The sequence below is a fragment of the Calidris pugnax genome, unplaced genomic scaffold, assembly GCF_001431845.1.
Source record: "Calidris pugnax isolate Ruff unplaced genomic scaffold, ASM143184v1 scaffold28, whole genome shotgun sequence".
NCBI lineage: Eukaryota > Metazoa > Chordata > Aves > Charadriiformes > Scolopacidae > Calidris > Calidris pugnax.
The window spans coordinates 11692152-11718043 of record NW_015090842.1 but is presented as its reverse complement, the minus strand read 5'-3'; the positions used below and the strand labels follow the sequence as shown (position 1 = coordinate 11718043).

General features: G+C 38.1%; 2 protein-coding genes across 4 annotated transcripts in view; one reads left to right on the top strand and one right to left on the bottom strand.

The window, feature by feature from the left end:
- The window catches only part of DPY19L3 (dpy-19-like 3 (C. elegans)), a 36414-nt gene extending 16119 nt beyond the window's left edge, over positions 1-20295 (top strand). For 2 of the 3 annotated variants that reach the window (XM_014942457.1, XM_014942456.1), the window contains exons 11-19: positions 338-411; positions 657-815; positions 2323-2445; positions 2666-2777; positions 3314-3370; positions 8247-8329; positions 15031-15163; positions 15894-16052; positions 16695-20295. In XM_014942457.1, the coding sequence (XP_014797943.1) occupies positions 338-411; positions 657-815; positions 2323-2445; positions 2666-2777; positions 3314-3370; positions 8247-8329; positions 15031-15163; positions 15894-16052; positions 16695-16856 (1062 nt within the window). In that variant the 3' untranslated portion in view covers positions 16857-20295. Of the gene's footprint in view, positions 1-337; positions 412-656; positions 816-2322; positions 2446-2665; positions 2778-3313; positions 3371-8246; positions 8330-10494; positions 10590-15030; positions 15164-15893; positions 16053-16694 lie in introns of those variants that run through there. The other variant, XR_001412088.1, reaches the window with a different exon arrangement.
- A 4681-nt stretch (positions 20296-24976) lies between these two features.
- LOC106888132 (neural-cadherin-like) overlaps positions 24977-25892 on the bottom strand; it is a 75687-nt gene continuing 74771 nt past the window's right edge. Inside the window, exon 36 of the mRNA XM_014942160.1 lies at positions 24977-25444. Coding sequence (XP_014797646.1) covers positions 25031-25444 — 414 coding nt within the window. The 3' untranslated portion in view covers positions 24977-25030. The remainder of the gene's footprint in view (positions 25445-25892) is intronic.

Below are 25892 nucleotides of genomic sequence, written 5' to 3'. Positions count from 1 at the left end.
CTGTATCAACGGGTTAAAATTTAGTATGTGTGGAAATAAAAAGTATCACAGTGAGATGTGATAAGTCATTGAAATAAAAAGTACAGCTAAAACCAACTTGTCCTGCATAATCTTTATCTGTAAATAAGGAACTAATCCTAATAGATATTCTAAATAGTAAGTTGCCCTTTGGGCCACAGAACCATAATTACAAATGGAATGCTTATTTGATTGCAAAGCACCCTGTCTCATTAAGCCTGTGATGCTTTCATTTAAATGATGAAAAAACTGTTTACAGTGTGAAGCTTAATTTCTTGATACTTAAGATGCAATTTCCCTTCTTTTTCTCCCTTTATAGAAAATTCTTAATCTTGAGTCAGATGAACATATATTCAAATTCCTGAAAGCAAAATTTGGATTTGGGGCAACAAGGTATGATTTAGCTTCAATTTTACTTTTTTGTATGACTTCATTAAGTAAAGCCTGAAGGTTGTTTTCATTTAAAATCTTGGTGATAAATCATGGATTTTTACCTCATGATTATGTCTTACATTTTCTTTCATAATAATCTGCACAACTGTGGCTTTATAATTGCTTGGTTAAAAAAATAAACTTTGGTCCTTTTTGACATGAAGTTGTGAAATCCATGATGACAAGGATTATTCTTTTTCCTTTAGAGATTTTGATGCTAACCTCTATCTTTGCGAAGAAGCTTTTGGTTTACTACCATTAAATACTTTTTCAAGACTCTCGGATACATTGCTTTTTTGCATCTACATATTTGTTCTCTTCCTTATGACAGTAGCAGCTGTAATTGTTGCCTTTCGGAACCTCAGGTAAAATATGTTTTAAAAATAAGTCACATTTTTATCAATTTTTTCTTCTTCAACAGGCTAAGGAGCTGACAGTTGAATACAGCAGCATACAGTATTGCTTTCCACAGGTACTAAAGAAACAGTAGGACTTATAATAGAGAGATCAAGCAAAATAAGTAACTTGCCATTAAAGCTAAAAATGTAAAGGTTGTAACAAGATTAAACAAAGCAACATTCTTCCCTAGATTCCTTCAGGCTCCTTTGTTGGCTGTTGAAGCTTTGTGTAGGATTGTTTGGTTGGGGTTTTTTGGGGAGGGGAAGCAGGGGAAGGGTGTCTTTATAGAAAACAATGTTAATTTCTTTAGTTTATCCTATTTTCCTGTGCAGAGCACTACCAAGCAAAGATTTCCCTGGTGGTATTTTCAAACTACCCAGAATGAGCTTGGATAGTTCTGTGCTGAACTTCTGTTGTCTGTGTGAAGAAGCAGGAGTGGGAGACTACAGTTCATTGCCTGTAGCTAATCTGTAGGATTTGGGGGAATTTACAGAACAATAAAATAATATTAGTACTGAACTACTGTAAAAAAAAAAAAAATAAGTGGTTCATTGTAGACCTCTCAGTTTCGCATTTGCAACCTGGGCCGAAGTTAGATGGGATGATATAAAACTTGATTAAGCAAAAATTCAAGGAATGTCATGTAACTAATGCCGCTCGTTGTAGATTTTATGGAAAACAGACTAAAACAAGGAGAGGGAGAGGATCTAAGACATTCTGATTTTGAAAGTATGTTATAATTATGAAGTCATAGTCATCTGTAAGGTGTTTTGTTACTGTTCAACCAGCCTCTCATAAAGCTTACTGCATCCGTCAATTCTAAAACCAAACCAAAGACTCTGCAGCTCTTATTTTCTGTAATCCTAAATGTAATCTCAAACATTACCTAATTTTTAAGACTGCCCAGTTATCTCAGTTATCCCCCACCTGAAAAACCAGGAGAAAACCCCATACGTTTAAGTAGCTTTTTTTTGATCAGCCCTCCACATACACTCACAAGAACAGCCACATCAAGCAATAACCAGTTCTTTCAGCACTTCTTTTCTATAAAATTGCTTCCAATCTACAGCTTTAGTGGCATCCTTTTAGATACACCAGCACAGCCCCACAAAACACAGTTTAGTTCTTCACTGTCATCAAAAGCCCTGTGAACCCTGTGGGAGTAGCTGCTTCAAGCAATAAGTGAATCCTGCCTTTCTGTAAACATTTTATCTTATTCTAAAACAGCTCATTGAAACCCATGGCCTTTTCAGAAAACCAGACATGAAAATAAATACCCGGTGCTGCATGAAGTTGATATCAGGCTTAATTGTATTGTAGATACAGTGGAAGATTGTGGACTGATAGCAGTAGTATTGCTCTTTAGCATCAGAAGGATTAAATGCTTTGTAAAATGCAGACAACTATATGAAATATGTTACAGAGCTTAATATATCAATTTTTTTATTATTATTATTTTTTCTGTTTAATTAGTGGTTCAAATCAAGTCCAGTTCACGGAAAAAATGGAAGAATGCACAGTGACACTGAAGCCTGATGCTGCTTACAACTTAATTCACACAGTTCTTTTTGGATGTCTGGCATTAAGCACAATGAGGTATATTTTTTTTAAATTCTACTAAAGGCTTTTTTAGATGATTGAGTGTATTTTGCTAAGGGTGTAACATATGCTGACCACAAACCGACAGGATCACAAACCTTCTTCCTCTCCCTGGTGTGTTTCTGCTGGTAGAATAAGGCATTTCCCAAAATTCTGCCAAAAAGAGCATTTGAAAGTTTGGGAGCAGAGCAGCAAAAATTTATCTGTTTTCTTCCAGAATGAAGTACCTCTGGACATCCCACATGTGTGTATTTGCATCTTTTGGCCTGTGCAGCACGGAAATATGGAAACTTATCCTGAAGTGTATTCATCTCTACACATCCCAGAGGGTTAGCACTATACTTACAGCATTTAATGACTTTTTTTTGCTCTATATATAAACCAAGACTCAGAATTCTAAGATATCTGAAATTAATATTGTTTGTAGTCCTCAAACTGGATATCTCTGTATATAAACTCTGTATACATTTGTATATAAATTTAGTAAGTAAAATGTGTTTTCTAGTGGTTTATATGTTTAACAATTCCATTTGAATACACTAGGTGGCAATATAGATGTGGCTATGAAAAATAACCACAATTTCACTAAAAAAGTCTTAGTCACCATATTAAGAAATCATCAGCAGTCTCAGAAGACCTTTACAGTCTATTATAGTGAATGATACAGTGTTTTCCACTTTATAGAATGCAGATTTAAGTATATAGATAGAAATGCATCATTTGTGGTGGATCTGTAGTAAGGGTTTTACTTGGGAACAAAACCAGAATATAGTCTTAATATGTCAGATATCAATACATTAAAAATTATCTATTGAAATAAATGTATCATCAGAATAACCAATATTTTTTTTCTGATTTCTCCTAGACACATGTGATTAAGTATTCTGTAACAATAATTACATTATTATACATTTCGTATAAGGTAAGAATTTTTTTTTCTCAATGTTTTGGCATTTTTTTAGTTGCATGGAGTATTCCTTTTCTCATAAAGGGATGTTGTTTTATAAATAATTACATATAAGATTTGTAGCTGAATTTTAAAAACTGGGATAGACTGCCTGAAGTGCAAATACCTTTATGTATACAAAATTCTATGGAAAGGGTCGGTTGGGCTCACTCGATCCAAAGTAGTTGTTGGTAGATAGAAGTGTGTGTCTGACTGTGTGTGTCAGTTGCCAGGTGTAATTTACATGCATAATGCTGTGGGAATGTTAGTTGTCTGGTTTGGTTTAACTGGGGTGCAGATCAGATGCAGATTGTTAAATTGTGTAATGATTCACTGTAGGAGCAGAAATAATCATTAGGTTCTATAGTACTGTGCCTCATCTCTCATGTTTTGAAGTGCAGAATTGTTAAACTAGTCAAGTACTTACATTATCTTCAGCCTGTCCAGAAACAAATTATTATGGACAAACATGTAAACAGAAATAGATAAAATATATTTAAAATAGTAACATGTACAAGATTATTCGTCTGTCAGTCTGTCATTGCAGTGGGATTTAATGGGCATCCCATTCTTTCAATCTGTATTTACAAAGACAAAAAGTTCAGATGCTACTTTGATGGGGAAGTTATTTCTGCAGTTCCTAGTGTAAGGTGAGAGTATTTCCATTAAATAATTACCTTCAGAGAAACTCAAGGCGAATTTCATTATTAAAGTTAAAAACAGTAAAGCGTAACAGTTAAGAAAGCTGCCATAGAGTTCACTCTGGAAGTCTGTTCCCTCTTTAAAATAGTGCAATGAAAAGTCAAAAAGGACTGTAACAGTGTGTTTAGTAAAGTTACACTGATATATTCCACTCAAATTTTCTTATTATTCTGCTAGAGAACTTTTTAGGGTTTTATTTCATTGATATGCTGGTGAGGGAAGTCATTTACTGTTTTCATCATCTCTGAAAATGAGAGAAATAATGCCTTTCTTTTGGCATGGGCGATTCCAAGAGCATGACATTCTAATAGTCTAATGTGACAGATCAACTAGGAATAATTTTCCTCCCACTCTTCATGAGCAGATATGAAGTTCCTAAATCCTGTCAGATTCAATTCTGAAGTCAACAGAAGTCACTGGTTTTCATGGGCTTTAGATCAGTCATTAGTTGTGCTCAGTCTGCCTGAAAAGCCTGTTTCTTCTAAAGATAGGGAAAAAAAAATAGTATTTTTTAAAGTGCTCGGTGGGAATAAAGAAATACATCACTCCTCAGTATTTTTTTGTCTTAAGTCAGTTCTTGCAGTTCAGCTGCCAGAGGAGGGGATAATATCTTTTGTGTGTGTGTCTTCTCTTCAAAGCTGAGAGAGTCAGCGAGCCCCCCAGAAAGCAGCCCCCCGACAGGCAGGTAAAGCCTGTCACCAGATCCCCTGGCAACAGGCAGAATAAAACTCCTCACAGAATAAATACTCCTTATTCTCTCTATAAAACCTTTAGAAACAATCTGACAGTGCAAGTGGATTTCGATAACGGAGAGTGCTCGTCTTTCTCCTTCCCAGATAAGAATGTACCTGTTCATGCACAGCGACCGCTCACGTTGTGTGAGCACCTCCTGGCATATTCAGCACAAAGTTTAACTGCCATCCTGGCTGGTTTTCTTGAACTAGTAGTAGGGCAATTCTGTATTCCATTACTTGTTATGATTACGTTTGTCAGAAGAACTCTTCTTTAGTGCCATTCCTCAAAATAGGAGTTTTATGGGATTATTAACTTAATCCCGAATAAGCTAATGAAAGCCTCTTTTGAGACATGTGGTTACTACAGTCCCAAATACATCACTTGAACAGTAATTTACTGAGATGCAGATGCAGGTTCAGTGCTAGCTATCTTTCAGATTTCAGGTACAGTATATTTTGAGACCTATAAAACATGTATATTCCTATTTACACAAATTTTCTTCATTAGTGTAGTGCAAAGGTCTTTTAGATAAAGTGAAGGTGCTGAAGTATTTCCATACATACTTTAGCCGTGCTGCAGATAACACATCTCTAATGCAGTACTAAATATTACTTGTGTTTCAATTCATACTCTGTATAGATACCGTTCAGCTGCATCCATCTATTGCATTTAACTTCTAAGCAGAATAATAGCCATCAGTTTGTGTTTTGTCAGTCATTCCTAAATAAATTGTTGGTACTTAAAATTAGTTCCTGAGCTTCAGCAAGTCTGTTTTGCCAAATAACCTTGTTTTTTCTTTGCTAGTAATCTATCCATTCATATAATTTCTCAAACTGCATTTTTGTCTTCATTGTGTCCAAGTCCTTTTGCTCCAAACATAGACATTTATTGCAGCACATAGTGCAACATACATCAGTGGTCTGAGCAGTCTTTGGCTGTACTGAAGTGCTCCCTGTATGTACTGTGTGCATTTATCCTTTAAACCTAAACTTTGTAAGCTTGGCAGTTTGTAGGAGAAATGACAAAAGAAAAAGTCATGTTTATTTCTGTTCATAATTTCTAACCTTTCTCTACAGGGATTCTTAATTTTCATTCTTAGGCCAACAATAACTATAAATAATGTAGTAGTACTTGCTTTTCACTTAGACTCAGAGGCCAGAGAATTAACACTTATCTTGTTATGGGTATTGAGTTAAAAATTGTCAATGTATATCCTCAATAGATATATTTGGGGATAATACCTATTAATAAATCAAAGTACACCGAAAACCCAGAGCACACCAGACATTCAATAAGAAACATAAGCATTGTTAGACTGGATGAAATCTATGATCACGAGCCAGAGGGGTAACAAAATCCCTGTGTTGCTAATTTAAGTCAGTTGACAACAGGCTGCTTCTCCTGAAGACTTTGACCCCAGAGAGGAGCATGTTACGAGTTGCAAATCACTTTTACGTACCACTCATTATTCTGAACAGTTTGTTACACCCCTGATATTCTTTTTATCCATTCCTTGCGTCATGGTACACTTTCTCTCAATCTGACCATATACTTGATTTACAAGACAAAGTTGTTATATCAGTGTTATTGGTCCATGTTTTTGGATGCTTTGCTTTTTATTTACTTTGTTATTGTTACTCTAATGTATTTGGAACTCCTGGAGTTCCTCAGTTTTCTCTTGGCTTGACTAGTTGTAGCGTTACCTGAAAATTCCACTACCTCAGAAATCTCCTTTAAAATTCAGGAAAAGCAAGTCCTGCTACCAAAATTTCCCTACTTTTAGTAGGCTGCAGGGCAGGTTTGCAGCACCATCTAGAAGCAAAGCAGAGCCCGTTTCCTTCTGTCTCCGGTCTGAAGGACTCCAAGCCTTCAAAATGTTTAGCTATCCAGGGCAGTTTAGTAATGAAGAGAGGAAGTTTTGATTCATTATGAGACTCTGCAGTCTCATTTTACAACAGCTTAATTTATTTACTAACCTCCCAAGAGATTTTCTGAAGAGCAGAAATACATCTACTACAATCCTACTGTACTTCCCAAAATGGTAAGGTTGCGGTACCGCCGTAACTAGCTGTTAGATGTTTCTCAACCTACCAACCAGTATTACTTTAACAAATATATCAAGTAAACAGTTAAACTAATAAGTATCTTAATTGACCCAATTATACCTCCTGCTCCCCAGCCCTCCTACATAATTACAGTTTTAGTGAAAGAATGCATATTTTTGCTGAGTAGTTCAGCAGAATCACATTCAAATTCCTTCTGAACTCTTGGCTGAATATGATCTAAATTGGATGGTTTGTGGCTTTTTAGATTATCAGGCAGGTTTTCTTACACTTTTTTCCTGTGACGTTTCACTTGGAATAGGTTTCACCATAACATCCTCGTAGTAAAGACTGATGCAAAGCAATCAGTTAGTCATTAGCATTATCATTATCTCTCTTAATTACTCCCTTTTGCCATTGAATATTTACTAGCTTAAACAACAAGAAACACCCTTAAATAAATCTTTGTTCCGTTAGCTTTTCTGGGGCAGGAGGGTTAAGCTTGAATTATGTATTATTTGTCTTCAGTAAATTTTGAAATGTTTTCCCCCAAGTCTATTGTCTGTTGCTGGTCAGTCTCACTGTGGTTTTTTTCCTTCAGTGGTTCTGTTTTAATTAAAACTTCTGAAATGCCATTAACGGCCTCCACAGCACATCTAATGACTTTAACTTCTGATACAGATTTCCTACCTTTCTTCTTTTTCTTTTTTATTTAGCTGTAAATTCCTTTTTCAATGTTAATTCCTAGGGCCTTTCCTTCTCCTGTAATCACAGGCATCATTTTATGTACTGAACTTTTACATGATGCCTCTTTATCTTGTTCTTTTTCTTAAAGCTTGGGCTGTCAAGAAATAATTCAAAACATTAACATTCATCTTAAAGTCCAGGAAACCGAAATGGTTCACTTGTACAGTAGATACAATGAACAACCGTCGTATTTGGTGGCAACTTTTAGTTTCCTGTGGATTTTAAGATACAAACTGCTCTTAACTAGTAGAGTTCTGGAAACCTCCAGCGAGATGCGCATCTGAGAAAAGCAGTTCTTCTCAGGCCCACCACAGTGGATGGTTCTGTTCCTTCTGGTCACCTGGGGGGGGCTGCAGGTCTCAGACTCTGCAACTGTGTGTTCTTACTGCAATTTCAGGCACTTCTCCTTTGTAAGAAGGGTAGATATCCTTATGTCTTGAAACTTTCCCCTGAGCTGGACAAGATCAGTTACTGGCCAAGAGGAAATAATACGTTTAAACATCCATAATTTGTTTTGTTTGCTCTTTCTTCAGCCAAGAGGAAATAATATGTTTAAACATCCATAATTTGTTTTGTTTGCTCTGTCTTCAATTTCTTTTATTTCTTTTATTTTGTTTTCATTATAGTTCTGGCCAGGAATAATGGATGAACTGTCAGAGCTGAGAGAATTCTATGACCCAGACACCGTGGAGCTGATGAACTGGATTAAGTAAGAGGATTTTTTCCCTATTTTAAGTTAAATGCTATTTGTGTAGATCTAATGTTCTTAGTTATAGCGTTCTCCTTATTTGTCACAGCTCATCAGTGAACTCTGGTGACCCATGGAGGTAGTTCAGGATGGAAGGGCTATCAGGAGGTTAGCAGGGTACCAGCTGGGGGGAACAGCAATGTCCCCCAGACCGCTCAGCCCTGGGTGTCGTGCTGCTGGGTTGCATGTGTGTCAGGGAACCAGCTGACTCCATTTGCTCCCATAAGTACCCATACTTTTCCCAGCTGAAAGAGGTCAATTTGGAGGTGTCAGGCTTCTTCCATCCTATTACAGCTGCCTCTTTACATTGATTGGCCTTTGCAGTGAAATAATTTCATTTTTATTTTTCCCCCCAACCTGTGGTCTTCTCTTTTCAACTTCATAATTTACAAAATGTACACCTGTAGGGCCAGAAAACCTGTACTCTACAGTCTGTTTCTTGAACTTTAAAATAATCTAAATTGTTTATACTTATCAGAATTAAAACTAACAGGTTAAACTAAACAAAATATGTGTAATTGAACTTGCCACAGCTAAGCAAAGGTGCAGAGTCTCTTTCAGGAGTATGAGTTAATCATTCCAACCCCACCTCATCACTTCTGCTTTCTCACAGAGCACAGGAATGTATTTTTTAGGTGGAAACAGTTTAGAACAGTGCACATAGAAGATCCTGTAGGGTGTTCTCTGGAGGACTGTGAATCTAAGGGCTCTGTTCTCTAGTAACATACAGTAACAACTAAAAACTTGCAGATTAAGTTCTGAATAGAGAGATTTCTGGGACTTACTTATTTGGAACCCTGAGAAAGATTTATTGAAAAGAAATCAGGTTCATGTTCTGGAGGAAACCATTCTGAAAGTAAATCTGAATTTAACACATTTAACATTGCACTATTTGAAGTGTTTTCTTGGAGTCCTGTATTGTGTTTTCGCATGCAATGAACTTCAGTGAAACCAGTTGCCTGTTCTACCCATAGCAACACGTTTACACTCCTTAATGCTGTATTTCTTTAATCCATAAACTAGGAGGAGTAATTTAGAAGTAAAATATATTACAAGCCTTTACTGACTTATTTTGAAAGCAGGCCATGGATTTTTTCCATCATTTAGAATTTTTGCAGCCATATTGACACGTTTTTGTGACTAATGTTTACCAGCCAGTTCCATTTAGCACTACTGTTTTATTAAAAGATGGTAAATGTCTGATAGTTCAGACTGTGTACAATATATAGAGTTATATATAGATTTAGACATAAAATATGCATGTGGAGTTATTCCCAGCCATGAACTGGATTTGACTGGATCCGATAAGAATAATTTTTCATATGTTCTTAGGGCTGAGAATGCTAAACTGGTGCTTGTCCTCTTTTCATTTTAAGTCATGACAGACAATTACAGAGGGAAATTTTCTACTTAGAATGTACTGTGTTTAGAAATATTATTCCTGTAAAGAAGAGTTAATTATCTATGCTTTAAATACAAGTCAACAAAATTTATGGTAAGTTTGTCAAAGTGGGACAGATTTTCTGAAATTGATGTGTAAGAAAAATATTTTACTCTACTAATACTTGCTATTTCCGCTGTAGTTAATGATCTGTCAAGGTTCATGTCAGGAACTAATCATTCATTATTAAAACTCAGTATGAGAAGCTCTCATTTGTCATGTGTAGCAGTGAAGTAGAAATTCTCATCTGTCTTGCAATCTCTCCCCAACAAGAAAACCCTTCTTATCTGCTTAGATCTAAATGCTTATTAACTTGTCCAAATATCTAGTCTGAATAATAGACAACTCTTAGTCTGTCCACTGTGCAGTGTCTGCAGATGGATTTTTTACTCTTCCCCTTACTAAAACTACCGTGGCGTTTTCAGGAAGTTGTACTGGTTTGTATCTCTATAAAGTTACTGCCTAATACTGGACTGCAGCTATTGCAGAGCGCAGTTATTTTACATAAAGATCTTGCATATCCCAGTCTCTCAGTTTTTCCTACCCACCACCTCATTTTCTTAGCTTATTTTTAAAAAAAATAAAAAAGTCAAGAAGGTCCTGCCAGTGACCCAGGGATAGTTCACAGCTGTGTTCCCAGGTGGGAGGTATATTAAAATTCTTAGTTTTGGTCTTTCTCCCTAAGACAACAGGAACAACATGCTCATTTGTGAGATGGGGAAGAATATCAGTAGAATGAGCAAATCAGTAGCGTGAACTTCCCTACTCTGTTTACTTCTGGTAAGTGTTTAAGAAGCAATGTCTTCTGCCTTTAAAGGGGAAACCTGTCTAGAATTGTGGAATATTTCATAAGCAGTAACCAAAAATCATAGAAAAGCTTCTTAGCAATCTCAGACAACAGCCAAAACAGTGGAAAAGTTAACTGAGACTGAGATTTGGCAGAGCATCATTGTACGTCAGCTGTATTCGAATGAGGTGTGGGGACAAGCAGGCAAATTTTTGTATTAGTGGAAACCCCACAAATTTCCAAAAAGCTCCTGAGGTTACAAAAATGGGATACCCATGTTTCAGTGATGCTTCTTTCATTTAGTAATTTATATTAATGGCTATATTTTAATTTCAAGCCAGCTATAAATTTTGACTCTTCACTCTTAATACATGCCTGATTTTCAAGGGTAATCACACTGAAATCAACACATATTCCAGACTTTAAAGGCAATATTACACCTTTTTTTTTTTTTTTTAATTATTGTTCTTAAATTCTTGGGCTTATCCTTTGTCATTGACCAATTTGTCAGTAAAATTCAGGCATGAAATTGATAATGCCTGAGAACTAGGTTCATACCAACTGTGTAGGTGCTCTCCTGTATGTGAACAAAATATGCATGCATAAAATTGAGGTTGGGACTAACAAAAATGCATCTCGTTGCTCTTTCTTTGTGGCTGTCGTTTTCCATTTTTGCAATTTTCAGTCTTTCCAAACCAGAGGGAAAAAAAAGAACCATGACAGTTTGACTGAATGTGCTTTACTGCCTATCTTTTGCAGCTAAACCTGTAGTATTTAAATACACTGTTCTGCAAATAAAAATACTTTCTTTTAAAGAAAAAAGCCCCCAACAACCTGAAGTGGCATATTTGAGAACCCTCTTTCAGAATCCCCTTTTCTCAGCCCCCTTTGCTTTGTAGATTCGTATCGCACCCAGGCAGTAGTAAAGGAATAGTCTGAGATCTGTCAGATTTTATGGCTCTGAAAACCAACTGCAGAGTTCAACTCTGGAGGACTTCTAGTAGAAATAGCCTTTTTATTTCTAATGATGCAACCTGTAATTGCGATGTTGGCCGTTTCTCTAGCACTTCTTTAAAACCAACTCACAATAATTCTTTAGCAGCTTAATAAGAGAAAGAATTACTACCATTTTGAGAGTCTGCACAAGTTAGGCAGAGACAGACACATAGTTCCTGTAAAACCCTTCTATTTTTAATGAGTTATTCTTTAGTGTTTACATAATTCTTTAAATTCTTAAGTGCAGGTAAAGAAAAGCTTCATACCATACATATTAGTGCTTAGTTTACCCATTAGTTCAGCTGACTTGTTGAAAGCTTAGAGCTTCAAAATAAATGAGATTATTTGTTCAAAATGCCATCAGGTCTGCTTGGAATGACATTTAAATTACACAATGTAAATCAGTTTGACCTCTAAGTCCTTGTCATTATTTAGTGACATTTCGTACAGAATGAATTGTTTGCAGGTTGGGCAGTGTGGTACGGAGCTTGGCAGAAAGCTATAAAACAAATTATCCTTTCATTTTATACATCATTTGTTCAGACATTTGTAAAAATTGCTTCATTTTTCTCTAGTAGAGAAGTGTCAGTCAGTGGCTGGAAGCGCAGCAGCTGCCTTGGATACAGAGCAGAGCCGGCTGGGGCGGGAGTATCGGAGAAAGACACTGGTGTGAAATGCAGAAATCATCCTGTGCCTCAAAAATACTAGTTAATTGTCACATCTCCCTCTGGTGGCTGTTTCAGAAGAGAAGCGCTCGGTAACAGCCACCGGCTGAAGTTATTTTAAGTAGTTAAGGGGGGGCAGACACTGCAAGAAGCTCAGTGTCACCTCCCGGTGTCTGTCACCGCAGGGAGACCCCGCACCAGGTTTGGTTCCTGGCGTAGCACACGTCAGTCTGGGCACCCAGCTGCCCCCACTGGAATACAGACAGTGATATGTCTTAGGTGTTTGATTTTCTAGAACTTCAGGTGTCTCAGGGAAACATCTGCCTTCACCTGGAACACCTGACCCTGAGCTCCTGCCAGGACCAGGGCATGGAAACCAGTTTTTTGGAAAGCAAACAGTTGCTTTTCAGGTATAGGAAGAGGAAGTGCTGGCAAAACTATTACTACCTGATAAATGCAGAGTGCGCTCAGCTGTATTCCACCCCTTCTGGGCAGGGATAAATGCTTTTGGAAAGGGGGGCAATTGAACCCTGCATCTTCTGCATTTTTGACAGGCATTTTTACCAGTAAGGCTGTTTCTTGGAAATGTTTTTGTTGTTGTTTGTGGTTTTGCCTTTGGTACTTCTTGTGGTAAGGAAAGTTTGATTCTGTGAGTCTGCATTGTCTTGGGCTGGTGAGGAATCAGGTGCAGGGTGTCCTCGGTAAGGCCATGTCAGGAGAGAAGCGCTGCAGAGCGTTGTAAAGTTTGACCTAATCTTGAAGAAACACAGATTTTTCACACTAGAAGTTTGCTGGCCCAGGGATAAACACAGAAGCACATTGAAAGTGCTTTAAGAACTGTCACTTTCGGAAAGGGGGGCAATTGAACCCTGCATCTTCTGCATTTTTGACAGGCATTTTTACCAGTAAGGCTGTTTCTTGGAAATGTTTTTGTTGTTGTTTGTGGTTTTGCCTTTGGTACTTCTTGTGGTAAGGAAAGTTTGATTCTGTGAGTCTGCATTGTCTTGGGCTGGTGAGGAATCAGGTGCAGGGTGTCCTCGGTAAGGCCATGTCAGGAGAGAAGCGCTGCAGAGCGTTGTAAAGTTTGACCTAATCTTGAAGAAACACAGATTTTTCACACTAGAAGTTTGCTGGCCCAGGGATAAACACAGAAGCACGTTGAAAGTGCTTTAAGAATCGTCATTTTTGTGTAGGTGTCTGAGCCCTACCAAGTCCCTCTGAACCCTCCCCACGTTCTTTTCAGCTTCATCTAAGGAGTTGTGCTTTGCTGCAGGCTCAGGGCCGAGGCCCAGCTGACAGCCTGTCAAGGCCATTTGCATAATATTAAATTCTAAGATGAATTAATTTCTTTTAATGAAACATTTACTTCATGACACTTGTGGCTTTGAATATTTTAAGCAAAAAAAAAAAAGAAAATTTTAGAAGAGATTAAGTATTTTTAGACTTTAAAATGAAACTGGTTTTATAAATGGCTGAAAAACAAGTCTATCTAGTAGAGTTAAACTGGCCTCTCACAAATCCTCTCTCTCTCCTTCCTAGATGTAGCAATGTAGCAGCTCAAGAATTTTTAGGAAGGGTTTGGAATTATTAATTCATTTGCTAAGCATAATCTCTTGAAAGGCGATAATAAAATTTAATACTTGTCTCTTAACATTTTCAAGCCGATCATGGAGCTTAAAGGAGGCTGAACATGTAACTGCAGCTTCAAAAGGCTCCCTGAGGTGTGCCCCAAAGTGTCACAGTTACTGACTCCTGTAGGTGCCACACGCACCCATACGGGGATGGTTAGGCAACTATTCACTTCCCTTTCTAATTTCATTTTACTTCATTTAATGTATGTTTCTCTCTGTTGTTTTAGTCTTCATAGACCTTTTCATGGTTCTATGCTTATTAAGCACTAGAAAATTCTTAAGCATATTATGACCGTTTTTAATTAGCCTAATTATAGTAGTCTTTGTTGCCTGACATTTTTACTTTATGTTTTTATTATGCCCTGTGTTGTGTCTTTACCTATATTTTAGATTGTAAACTTGATGGGAGGAAGGTGAGGAAAAAAAAAAAAAATCATGTTTTCATTATGGGTCTTTAAACAATCCTGAGCTACCAAGACTGTTATTTAGGTAATAATTCTAGACGTTGGCTCTGAATTTCAGATAAGATCACAGTAGCAGTAATGGACAGCTTTTCTAACTGGCATCTTCTGCATCCCCCCCAACCCCTGCTTTTTGCAACTGGGGTGACTTTATTCATCATTTCTCTCCCATTTACAGTTTTCAGAGTAGGAGGATTAATGTCTCGCGTATCAAAGTTTCCACCCCAAGTGAATGGTGAATGCCAGGACAGTAACAAGAAGTTTTAGCATTCAGATCAAATAATGCATTGTGTATAGAATACCCTAGCTATCAGACACAAATCTAAGTCACAATAAGTTTCTTGAAGTATTAAAATAATTAGGATATAGCAATTCACAAATATTCAGAGGCTCTGTGAACCCAAGAAATAGGAAATACAAAAGTACTGTGAAATTTTCAGGATCATGTTTTCCCTAAATTTCCTCATAGCACATAGTGATTTTTTTATTTGCAGTTAGATAGTATTATCACGATTTATCTGCTTCCTATTTGGAGAACACACAGTTGCTTGAACAGTTTGCTCCCCGAATAGAGGAGAGGCAGAAAAATATTTTTTCAGTCTTTTTTTTCCTTCTGATGTGTGACAAGCAATGCCAAGTGCCCCCGCACAGACTTCCTCAGACTTATCAACGTTTGTTTAGGTCAAACACTCCAAACACAGCAGTGTTTGCTGGGAGCATGCAGCTATTGGCAGGCGTCAAACTGTGCACCGGACGGACACTAACTAATCATCCCCATTATGAGGATAAGAATCTGAGAGAGAGAACAAAACAGGTAAGAGTATTCTGATTGTTTAAGCTAATTCCTATCCATGTCAGTGGCTCCATTCCAGAAAACATGCAGTCTCTAATGGCACATTGCAAATGACATCACCTGATACCCTAATTGAACTAACTTATTTTAAGATGCAATTTAACTTTTAACTACTTCTGTGAAACTTGTAGTACTTTGAGCATCTCTTGACTCATTCTGGCAGCTGGTGTGTGTGTGAGTAACTGCACCTGGGAACTCGAGCTAGTTCTGAGTGAGCTGGGTTGGGTGCTGCTGGCATTAATAGACCCCGCTGCCCAGTTGGGCTGTTAAACCCATATTTCCTGATTTGCCTGATACTCCCTTCAGTTCTCAGGGTAACACAGAACATTCTATATAGAAGCCACCATGAGAAACTCCAGGCAAAGCTGGGGAGATTATTTTAAACTACCCTTTCCTATAATTTAGACATTCTAAAAGTTCTACAGGTATCTACCAAGGCCTTTCTGCAGACAGTGGCACCACCCTGTGTTGTTGCAGGCAGCAGCAGTACTGTCCTGCATCATAGTAGCCATAACAAGAAACTCTAAGTGGCTACTGAATAAAGCATGCATTTGGGTTTTTTTTAAAGTATTTAATTGAAATCACGTGGATTATCAATCTCAAGTCTTTCTCTGGTTCAAGATAAAGGAATCACGAAAGAGCAAGGAAATAATGGTAATGTGCCTTATAGCTTAGTTTTCTTCTTTTATAGATCTATCAGATCTACGCCAAGAGAGCTCCTGAGGATGTTTACAGAATACTGCGATCCTTCGGCACAGACTACGTCATCCTGGAAGACAGCATTTGTTACGAGAGAAGACACAGTAGAGGCTGTCGGTTACGGGACTTACTTGATGTAGCTAATGGCCACGTAAGTATGATATACAAGATTTCTAAAGAAAATACATTTTGCTTAAGTTCTTTTTGAAATACAGTTAGGATTTGAAGTAGCTTGGGTTATTTCCATTTCATCGGGAGTGTGGGAAGTAAAATCTAATGCAGCCTTTAGACATTCTGGAAATTGCCAAATTGAACACTGCTTGCTTTTAGTGGTATTTGATAATAAAAAAAGAAGTAATTCAGCCTGGGCAAAGTAACGAATCATGTCCTGATGAGCCTCAGGTTGGCGGTGTGCAAATAGTGTTGCCTTTCAGAGTGTGAATCACTTCATGGGGTCGGTTGCCTCCGGAGCAGAGGCCGGTTGGGCTGCCCCGTTGTGTCAGGGGAGTTTTCAAGTGTTTCTGGGGCAAACATGGAGCCACAGCAGACGTGTAACTCAAAGCAGAAGTGCACCTCTGACACATCAGCTTTATCCATAATAGAGACGACACTATAAATCTTGCTGGGCTAATGTTACTTTCTTCCTACCACATGTTTGATGTAGTCACTGTTAACAGACGCCGCCAGCCTGACCCTCTGAATGTATTGTCGAGGTTGTTTTTAGCTTCTTGTTATTCCCTGTAACTGTGAACTGCCTGAAGACATTTCACAAATCTGTTCCATTTCATTACAGATCATGGATGGTTTGGGAGAGAATGAACCTGATTTGAAACCTTCGTTGTATCCTCGCTTCTGTGAGGAAATTAAAAAAAACCTGCCTTCTTACACCACGCACTTCACTAGAGTGTTTCAAAACAAAACATTCCATGTTTACAGACTGGCTAAGCATAAATAACACTGTCCACCACGGCTTCAAGTTCAGTATTTTAACGCTAGGACCCACATTAGAAAATGCAGAAGAAGTTTACAAACATGTTACATTTGTAAGACATTTTACATTCATGGTTTCTTGTTTAATTACTGCGATGATTTTTTTCTTTTCTAGACAGTTTAGTTTTTATAACATCCTTGATGTTGCCAAAATGTTCATAGATTCATAAATGAATGCTAGCAGGGACCATTTTGATTATAAAGTCTCACCTTCTGAAGACCTAGGGATATAATTGTTTTCCAATTTTAACCGACTGGAAGACACACAGCAGGAACAGCCTGTGTGCCCACAGCAGAAGAGCTGCCTGTGGAGTTCTGCTCAGCAGTTTGGATTTTTTTACTATAAAATGACAGAACTTCAATAAAAGGCCGCCCTGCTCCTATACTGAGAGGACATTATTTTTGTGAATCCTGAAAATAGTCACAAAAATTAAATTTTGTCTTACAATCTGATCCTCTTTGACAGATCCTTGTGCTCTTTTAGTGCCTCTTTTTTTAATTCTTTGGGAATGTGTGCAGGTACGAGTTTCCAAACTTGTGAGTGTGATTGCAGAATCAGTGAGCGCAGAATCAGCAAACAAGTTTGAACAGTAAAATTTTAATCACTGTCCAGCATCTTTAGTGCTACAGAAACATACTGTTTTATAACATTAAGCATTTAATGAATTTAATGATGGAGTGTTACGTGTTTCTAACGAGAACAAAGGTTGGAGCATGCTTGATACATGTTGCATGTTTGTATCCTCGTAAAATGCTCAGAACATAAAAAAAACAACAAACCAACAAGTTTCTCAGCTTGGATTCTCACACCACTATTTTCTGTATTTGCTTTCTGAACTCCAGGGGATCCTTTTTCTCCCCATATGAATTCCAGGAGTAGGATACAAAAATTGAACACTGCCAACCTTACAAAAGAAAAATTAATCTCTAAAAATCAGCAGGGAACTTAGATATTTAAGATGTGTTCAGGTATTAGAGCTTTGCTTTACGTTACTTCAATCACAAAGCTATATATTTCAGCACAAAGTCATTGTATCCTTGCTTTTTATCCTAAAAGACAGACTGCAGTTATTCTAAATTGCCTTGGAAGATGATGACAGGCCTCAGTTCTGAGAATTTTGTGATTTGTTTGTACCCTGTGTCTTTTTACCGGCTAGAACTTTGTGAGTTGCATTGTCTTTCTAAAGGCTGCCTGGGTAACGCATGACTTCTGCTGTGTTTTAGCGCTGCTTTGGTTTTGTATTAAAATGAGAGATTAAATCTGATTGAAAGTCTAACAGTACTCTCCAACTTTAATTAGACATCCACTAGGATCATTTGTTTCTTATGAAAAACAGAATTGTAATAATCAAGTGCCTCTAGGCCAATGTGGAATTAACATTTGAACACCTATAAGAGTGTTTGTGGCCTGTGCAAATAACTCAGTTATAATAATTACCACTGCAATTAATTTCTAATGATGGGAAACTTAAAGTGCTACTGATAGCAAACTCCACATTTAATTTAATCAAGATGTGTAATGAGATTAGCTTTCACAACTGAGCTGTGTTCAATTCCAAATGATTTAAATGTTTTCCCTTTTCAGTTGTACTAAGGTAAATTACTGAAGAGCTGGAGATGGTCATGTCACATGCTCAAACAATTTTATATCCAGTAAATACTCATTAAAGAATGTTCAACATCTTTCTGCACTTTCATGCTAACACAAAAAGAAAGTGTGCTTTAATCAGGCTGTATTTAAATCAAACATTGACAGTAGCGAGGTTGTTAAACTGAGCAACTGAAACTCCTGAGTAATTTCTGGCCTGTATCCCTTAATGAGGTTGGAGACCACTGCAGTTTAACGTAATACAGTAATAAAACATTTTAATCAGTATTAAAACTTTAATTAGGCCTGTAATGATACATGCCTGTTCTTGCTGAAAGCATGGGTCAGTGAATTCCTCGATGAGTGCCTTACAGTAATTGAACACAAGCACACGTAAGGTGACGTATGTCTAGGCTGTATTGTCTTATTTTAAAATGTGGTTGTATCTTTCTTTAAAGGTGCAGTAACTTTCCTCTGCTTGAAATGAGAGATTCCGAGATCCAGAGGTACCCTCTCACTTTCAGAAATTACTTGTAGGTAACGGCTGATACTAAGAAGCCCTGACTGTAATTATTTTTAAATAGACCTTTTTCAAAAGTACAGTCCCTAATATCGCCAAAGGAGAAATTTAACCGTTTTGTAGAAACTACCAAGTGCAAATTTTTTGTTTGGTTGGTTTTTTTGTTTGTTAAAACAAAAGACCCCATGCCACCATTGCTCTTGGGAAAGCATAAAAACCAAGGGCTGTCATGATCCAGAACCACCACAGTAAAGTAGTTTCTTCTTGTAGCACAAACATCCCCCAAAGTAGCACCTGAAACGTGAAGTATTAGATGCAGAGTATTTTGGAGATTGCCTGCACTCCTGCAGTTCAGAGTCTTCAAAGCCTTGGTAGCTTGTGACACTTCTAAACAACTCCCTTACTAGAAAGATTTAATACTAAAAGGGAAGGGTGTATTTCAGTGAGCACATACAGCATTCAGAAGACCAATGACCCTTAAAACAGTAAAATAGAAAATGCCAGGGAACAAGCCCACTTACCAGCTCAGAGGGAAGGAGCACAGGCACCAGCACTCGCAGAGAGGGAGCAGCTGCTTCTCTGTCCCTCATTTAAAAGCTGTCCCACCCCAGCAAGGCCAGGGCAGGGCTGGCCCAGGGGTGAGTGGTCACTGCTTGATGAGGGCTGGGGCTCTGAAGTGACACCTTTCCTCTTCCTAGAGGTGGGGCATAAGAGGCTGAGACTTCTAGGAGGTAGGTGGTGTTTCAGTGGTCTAAGAATTATTTTCTCTACTTCCCATGTCTTGCTATGATCTATATTCACTACATTAAAAATGTGCAATTATATATTTTTTTGTATTTCTTTACCTATTCCTCAACTACATCATCCTGGTGCACCTTATTTGCGAGCGGTTGCTCTGGCATCGCTCCATCGCTGCATTAAGTGTGATCCACCCCGGAAACAACCCTCCTGGCAATTTACTGAACGCATTTACTGAACTCTCACAAATAACTAGCAATGGGAATGGCACCATCATGACCTCTTGTGTGTGTTACCTGTTGTCCACAAGGACTTCTAAGCTGCTGATTAGCAGTGGAATTGTGGTATGAATTACTTTTTTTAGATGGCAGAGACAAAATGTTATTGAGTAGACGGAGCGTTTTTAGGGGAGAAAAGCCTTTGAGATCCATAAGTATGTTTTCATTTCTTGTTTCAATGTTCTGCCGGTGAGATCTAACACAGTTATTTTATAATATGTTGTTGGAAAGAGATGTAATGACTATTGTATACTAAATAAATTGTGTAATTTGAAAATCACTTTTTTGGTATTTTTTTGTTGGGATGGATTGAGAAAGGCGCAGTTTAGGAATCAGTTTTGTTTCAGTCCAGATGGAAGAAAGCAAAGAGTTTTTCAGCAGGAAGTTTTGACTTTTCTCAAGCTCGTTACATTACGTATCACTGACTTTTGAATCATTATTGTGTTTTAACAGCTTGCGGGGCTTCCTTTCCCTGTTTCAAGTTAAAGGTGTGTCAGCCGTGATTTTTACCCATCCTCACCTGATACTTTAACTTTAGCAGGGTCAGTAGAGGGAGGCAGCTGCTCCATTGAAGCAAATACAATTTGCTTTGACCGATAGGGATCTGCTTGTTTCCACGCTGTAGCGGGAGGCAGCTGCTCCATTGAAGCAAATACAAAGGGATCTGCTTGTTTCCACGTTGTAGCTCAAGCTTTAGTGTTCCTACACAACGAAAAGAAACCTGTGTTCTTCGGGAGTGCAAAGTTCCACGTGTGTATGTACTTGGATTAGGTCCTGATCCAGGTGAGATTTTGGAAGTCTCAGTGTTCTTGCTGCGAGGAAAAGCGGGAGGTGCCAAGCTGTGGTCACACCTTCCATGGGTAGTACTGCTCTTAAAGTGATGGTTTGGGGAGTTCTGTCACCACTGATAATTAGGTACAGACAGGATATCTATAAGATGAATTTAGTTACTAGGACATGATCATAACGTGCTGTACTTGCATAGAGTGGATTCTGCATTCCAGAGAACCAAGGTTTTCAAAACCTTGTTCATGAAATTGCACAGTACAAGCTATTTACTTAAATCCCCAGGAAACGGCTATGGTTTTTAGCGTTTCTATAATTAAGAAAAGCTCAACTATCTTCTTCTTGCCTAATCCTGCTCCTTTTACAGCCAGGGTTTCCCTTCTAAACCTGCTCATACCAGCCAGTAGGTCAGACCTAAGGACAATCAGCTTTTGTACGGCTTGGCTATATGTTATATACTTGGAATGTCATTTTAAATGGGGAAAAACACAAAAGATTAATGTACTTGACAGGCAGACAGATTAAATACTAATATCCACATAAATATTTAAATTTCAGGCCCTTACAAATATTTTTTACTAAATGAAATGTTCTTACTACATGTTTAAAGTCTGTAAAGAACGTGGAGGAAGATTAATAAAAGTACCAGATTACTGAAAATCCCACTACCTAGGGACCCAGTGATGGTTTTTATTCAATTTTTTTTTCTTCCCCACTCACCCATTGCAAAGCTTTCTGTTGTCAGCCAGCTGTTCCTGTCCTTGAGCAGTGTCAGTGCCACACTCTGATAAGCTTTTTTGTAGAGGTACTGAAATACTTGTATGTGTCTGTGTAAATGCAGAGCAAGTGAAGATACGATTTCAAAAATTGCCCAGTAATTAAAAGAGCAGCATGCAAATTAAAACAGATAAATTAAGTGAGCTAATTAGTAATCCCTAGAAAAAGTAGGTTTTAACGGGGCATGGCAGCTGCAAATGAGTATGTTGTATTACTGAGATTGTATCTACACAAGGTCCTATAGCAGTCATAAAGCATTTTCTGACCTTTTATTTTATACTATATATTGTGTAAAATGTATGGCTAACTGCAATTACGCAAGCAGCTCCCAGGATGTGGTGGTTATTATTATTTATGTTTGTTTACAAATTAGTGCCATGCCTGCAATAGGGGAAGCAGCAGTGGCAGCTTGGGGTTGGCTTCCAGGCTGCCTGTTGGGGAATGGGGAGAGGAGACCCCTCAGCCCCACAGCCCAGCTGCCCCCCTGCCCCCCGGTCACCGGGCTGCACCGTGGTGTTTGGGTTTGGTTTTACTCTCAGGCAGTGACCAGTTCCATACTTCATGGACGGAGCAAGAGCTTCAACAGATGGGACTGAGACCCCATGTCACAATACTCTGCAGTCAGGTTATTTGGGCACTTATTCCCAGGAAGGCAGGAGAGTTAAATTTTTTCCCAGGTGCTCAATAATTGGTGTATTTGACACATTAAGAGCAAAGCACCACCAACTGCTCTGCTGAGTGCATTCTGTTGCAAACCTCAACTCGGCATTCCTCTGGGAATGAACTGAGATCACAGACTGGGGAGGAAGAGGAGGGAAAATACCTGGAGTGTTTTGAGGTGTGTTAGTGTCCTGCAGTTTCTCCTCTTTGTCAAGCCTGGAGATCTTTTCACCATCTACCTTCTGTACTGAGACATGACCTGTTCCCGCTGTGACTGTAGTTAAGGATTTCCTATTTCTCAGATGAATTCTCTGCCTGTTGCAAAACCCACAGCCGTGCTGTATGCAAACACTTGGACATGTGGAAAAGCACTGGTCTGTAAATGGCAGCACGTCTTGAGTCCACGCAGCAATGAGAAGTAACTGCTGGTTCCCTCAGCTTTCCAGTTAGAACGGGGTGCACGGCTCACATCTGTGGAAGCAGCTGATCAAAGCTGAGAAAGAAAGAATTCAGTGGAGTCCAAGCTCTAGTCAACCTTCAATATACGCAAGGAAGAGACGTCATATACAGAAGGCTTATTTATTATTTCTACAGTGCCTTAGATATGCATGAGACTTCACAGGCAAATACAGACAGTCCTTGCCCCAAGGAGCTTACAAGCTAAATTAAATTAAAACCAGCCAAAATGACAGCATATCCATAGTTATGGAAAAAACACAAGGTACTCAGACAAAATTACTGCTGTTTGGGGAAGGAATAGATTTTTGTGCATAATACATATTTACTTCATTTTCCATAACCTGACTGTGACTGCTGTGATCATGAAATACAGAATCTGACATACCTGACTTGTGAACACTGCAGGATATTTTAGCCTGTGTTTCCTCACAGGTAAATATATCAGTAAAATTACAAAATCATAGACTGTGTACACCACCTGTGAATCAAAACCATTAGGCATGGGTAAAAATGGCCATTACCTTTTCCAGGTGAAAATGCCACGTCAGCAGCAGTCTGTAACCGTTAGTGGACTGCTCAGAATTTTCCAAAGTGTCTCACAAATACATGCAAGAACAAGACACTGTGTCAACGTTTCTCATTTGGGAAATGTGCAAATTAATCCAGCCTGCAGATTGCAGTGACCTAGTTGTTTATGTTTTTTAATACATAAACCTATATAAAAATAAAGGCGAGACCTCCTAAAACAAGCTACTGATGCAACTATAAGCAAAGCAGTTTTAATGTTTTCTGCTTTGTTTTAATAAAATAAATTACCTTAGACTCTATACAATATATTCATATTATCAACTGATAATATATATAATTTACATATTATATATATACGACAGAAATTAAGATTGTGTTACTGTGTTCTTGCTGCACTTCACTCCATTTCTATATACAACCAGTAAAAAAAAAAATAATGAAATTAATTTTATGGAGCCTTCTCTTTTTCTAATATTGTCAAGTTAAAAAAAAAATATTCCAGAATACTAGCTTAGACTCTATACAATATATTCATATTATCAACTGATAATATATATAATTTACATATTATATATATACGACAGAAATTTAGACTCTATACAATATATTCATATTATCAGCTGATAATATCATATATAATTTACATATTATATATATGACAGAAAATAAGATTGTGTTACTGTGTTCTTGCTGCACTTCACTCCATTTCTATATACAACCAGTAAAAAAAAAAATAATGAAATTAATTTTATGGAGCCTTCTCTTTTCCTAATATTGTCAAGTTAAAAAAAAAAAATATTCCAGAATACTAGCTGGACATTAAATGGTCTGAAAAGGGGATTGATAATTTATGCATAATATTCTACTCCCTGCAACCACTTTTATTTTTTTCTTGTGTTTCTCTGTCTCTGATTAATCATGGTTTTCTACTATAATGTATTTGAGGGAGGCCTGCATTATTATATGAAGTCCCAGCTGAGGAAAGTTCTTTTTTGGATACAGGAAAGACCTTCAGTACTCTGACATCCTACAGACACAAAGTATTTTGACAACATCCAGGAGACGTTGGGTTTTTCTGCACTGGAAATGCATCTGTAGCCCCAGTCAGCTCTTCCTGACAGGGCATTTCATGGCTACAATTGTAATGCTTCTATGAAAGGAGGTTTGGCAAACCACAAGGGACAGGACTGTAGATGGAAATGACGTGGTTCAGGCTGGTCCGTAGTTTAGACTCAGTTTAGCAGCCCATCAGAAATGAGAGATTATGTGATCTGTGGTGTTCGCTACTGAAATGCCTAACTAGTGACCTTTCACGCTAGTCTATGTTAAAAAACCTGGCCTTTTAATTAAGAAAAGTATTTAGTTGCAAGGAGCTGAACTTGATGTGTCGTGGCTAAATTCAGTTTCTACATTTATATGACAGCACAAAGGGATTTCATTAAGTTATAACCAAAGTTAAAGATCCCCATCCTTTACCTGCATCCATGGACTCATCTGCACTATGACCAGTGAGCAGGTGCTGGAACTGAAGCTGTCAGGGAAACAAGGTGGGTATAACACAACGTGGACTTCGATTCCACAAGAAAAAGACAATGTGCTTTTTTTCTTCAAATAACTGCTAAAGCTCTTACTGCAAACAGTACACACAGCATGCTTTCTCCATGCTTTGAGCACCATCTTAGCTTAGATACATAGGATCTCTCAGAGAGTCCTTTATTACCTTAAGTGACAAAAAAATTCTATTTCTTAAACACTGTATGTGAATGACTAAGTACTCCAAATTTGAAAATAGTAGGCTTGGTCAATTACAGGTCTTCTGCATCAATATGTGAGTACAGTTCCCTTAGTTTCTCAAACTTTGGTCCCCACTCTTTAATGTCATCATACACTATACCCTCGTCCAGTCCAGGGGAGCTCGGGGTGCTCAGACTGCTCACCACCGAGCCTTCTCCTTCGGTGCAAAACACCTGCAGCGAGTCTTGGGGCACAGCCTGGGGGTGACAGTCGGCATCTCTGACAACATCCGACCAGTACTGACCCAAGTCTGTGCCAGTGAAAGAGAAGTCTGTAGTTGCTGGTGGCTTGGCCTGCTCCTGCGTGCCTGGGGGTGCCTCGCCACGGAAACTGCTCAGTTTTGTTGGTTTTTCTTTCTTCTTATAGAGGGAATAGGCTGGGCTGGCTTGAATAGAGACCTGCAGTTCTGCCATGTTGTATGCATCCTGGAGTGAGAAACCGTGCACGTTAAATTAATACTCTCTATAGGTCCCAAAATTTCTGGTCCTAGTGGAAATAAAGAGGCGGCAATCCTGAGACAGTCCGTTTGGCGTGAGCACAGGAAGGATTGGTTTGTTCAACCAACTCTGCCACCTGCAATGTGCCTAAGAAAGCCAAAACCCACCAGGCAGATGAGAATGCATGAGGAACCCCTGTGCAGTCAGGTTCAAAATCAAGTGTAATTTCATATTTGAAGCTAAATAAAAATGAAATTAAGGGTACTCTACAATTAAGAATATTTTCTCAGGTGGCCCTGTAAAACACTCCCTGTATTTTATAACTAAAAATTTTTGAAGATATTTGGAATTTTGAGACAGGTAACATTATATTTATTTATTTTTTTAATCCCTGGCTTTTTTTTGATCCATCACTTCCATGCCCTAACTATTATTA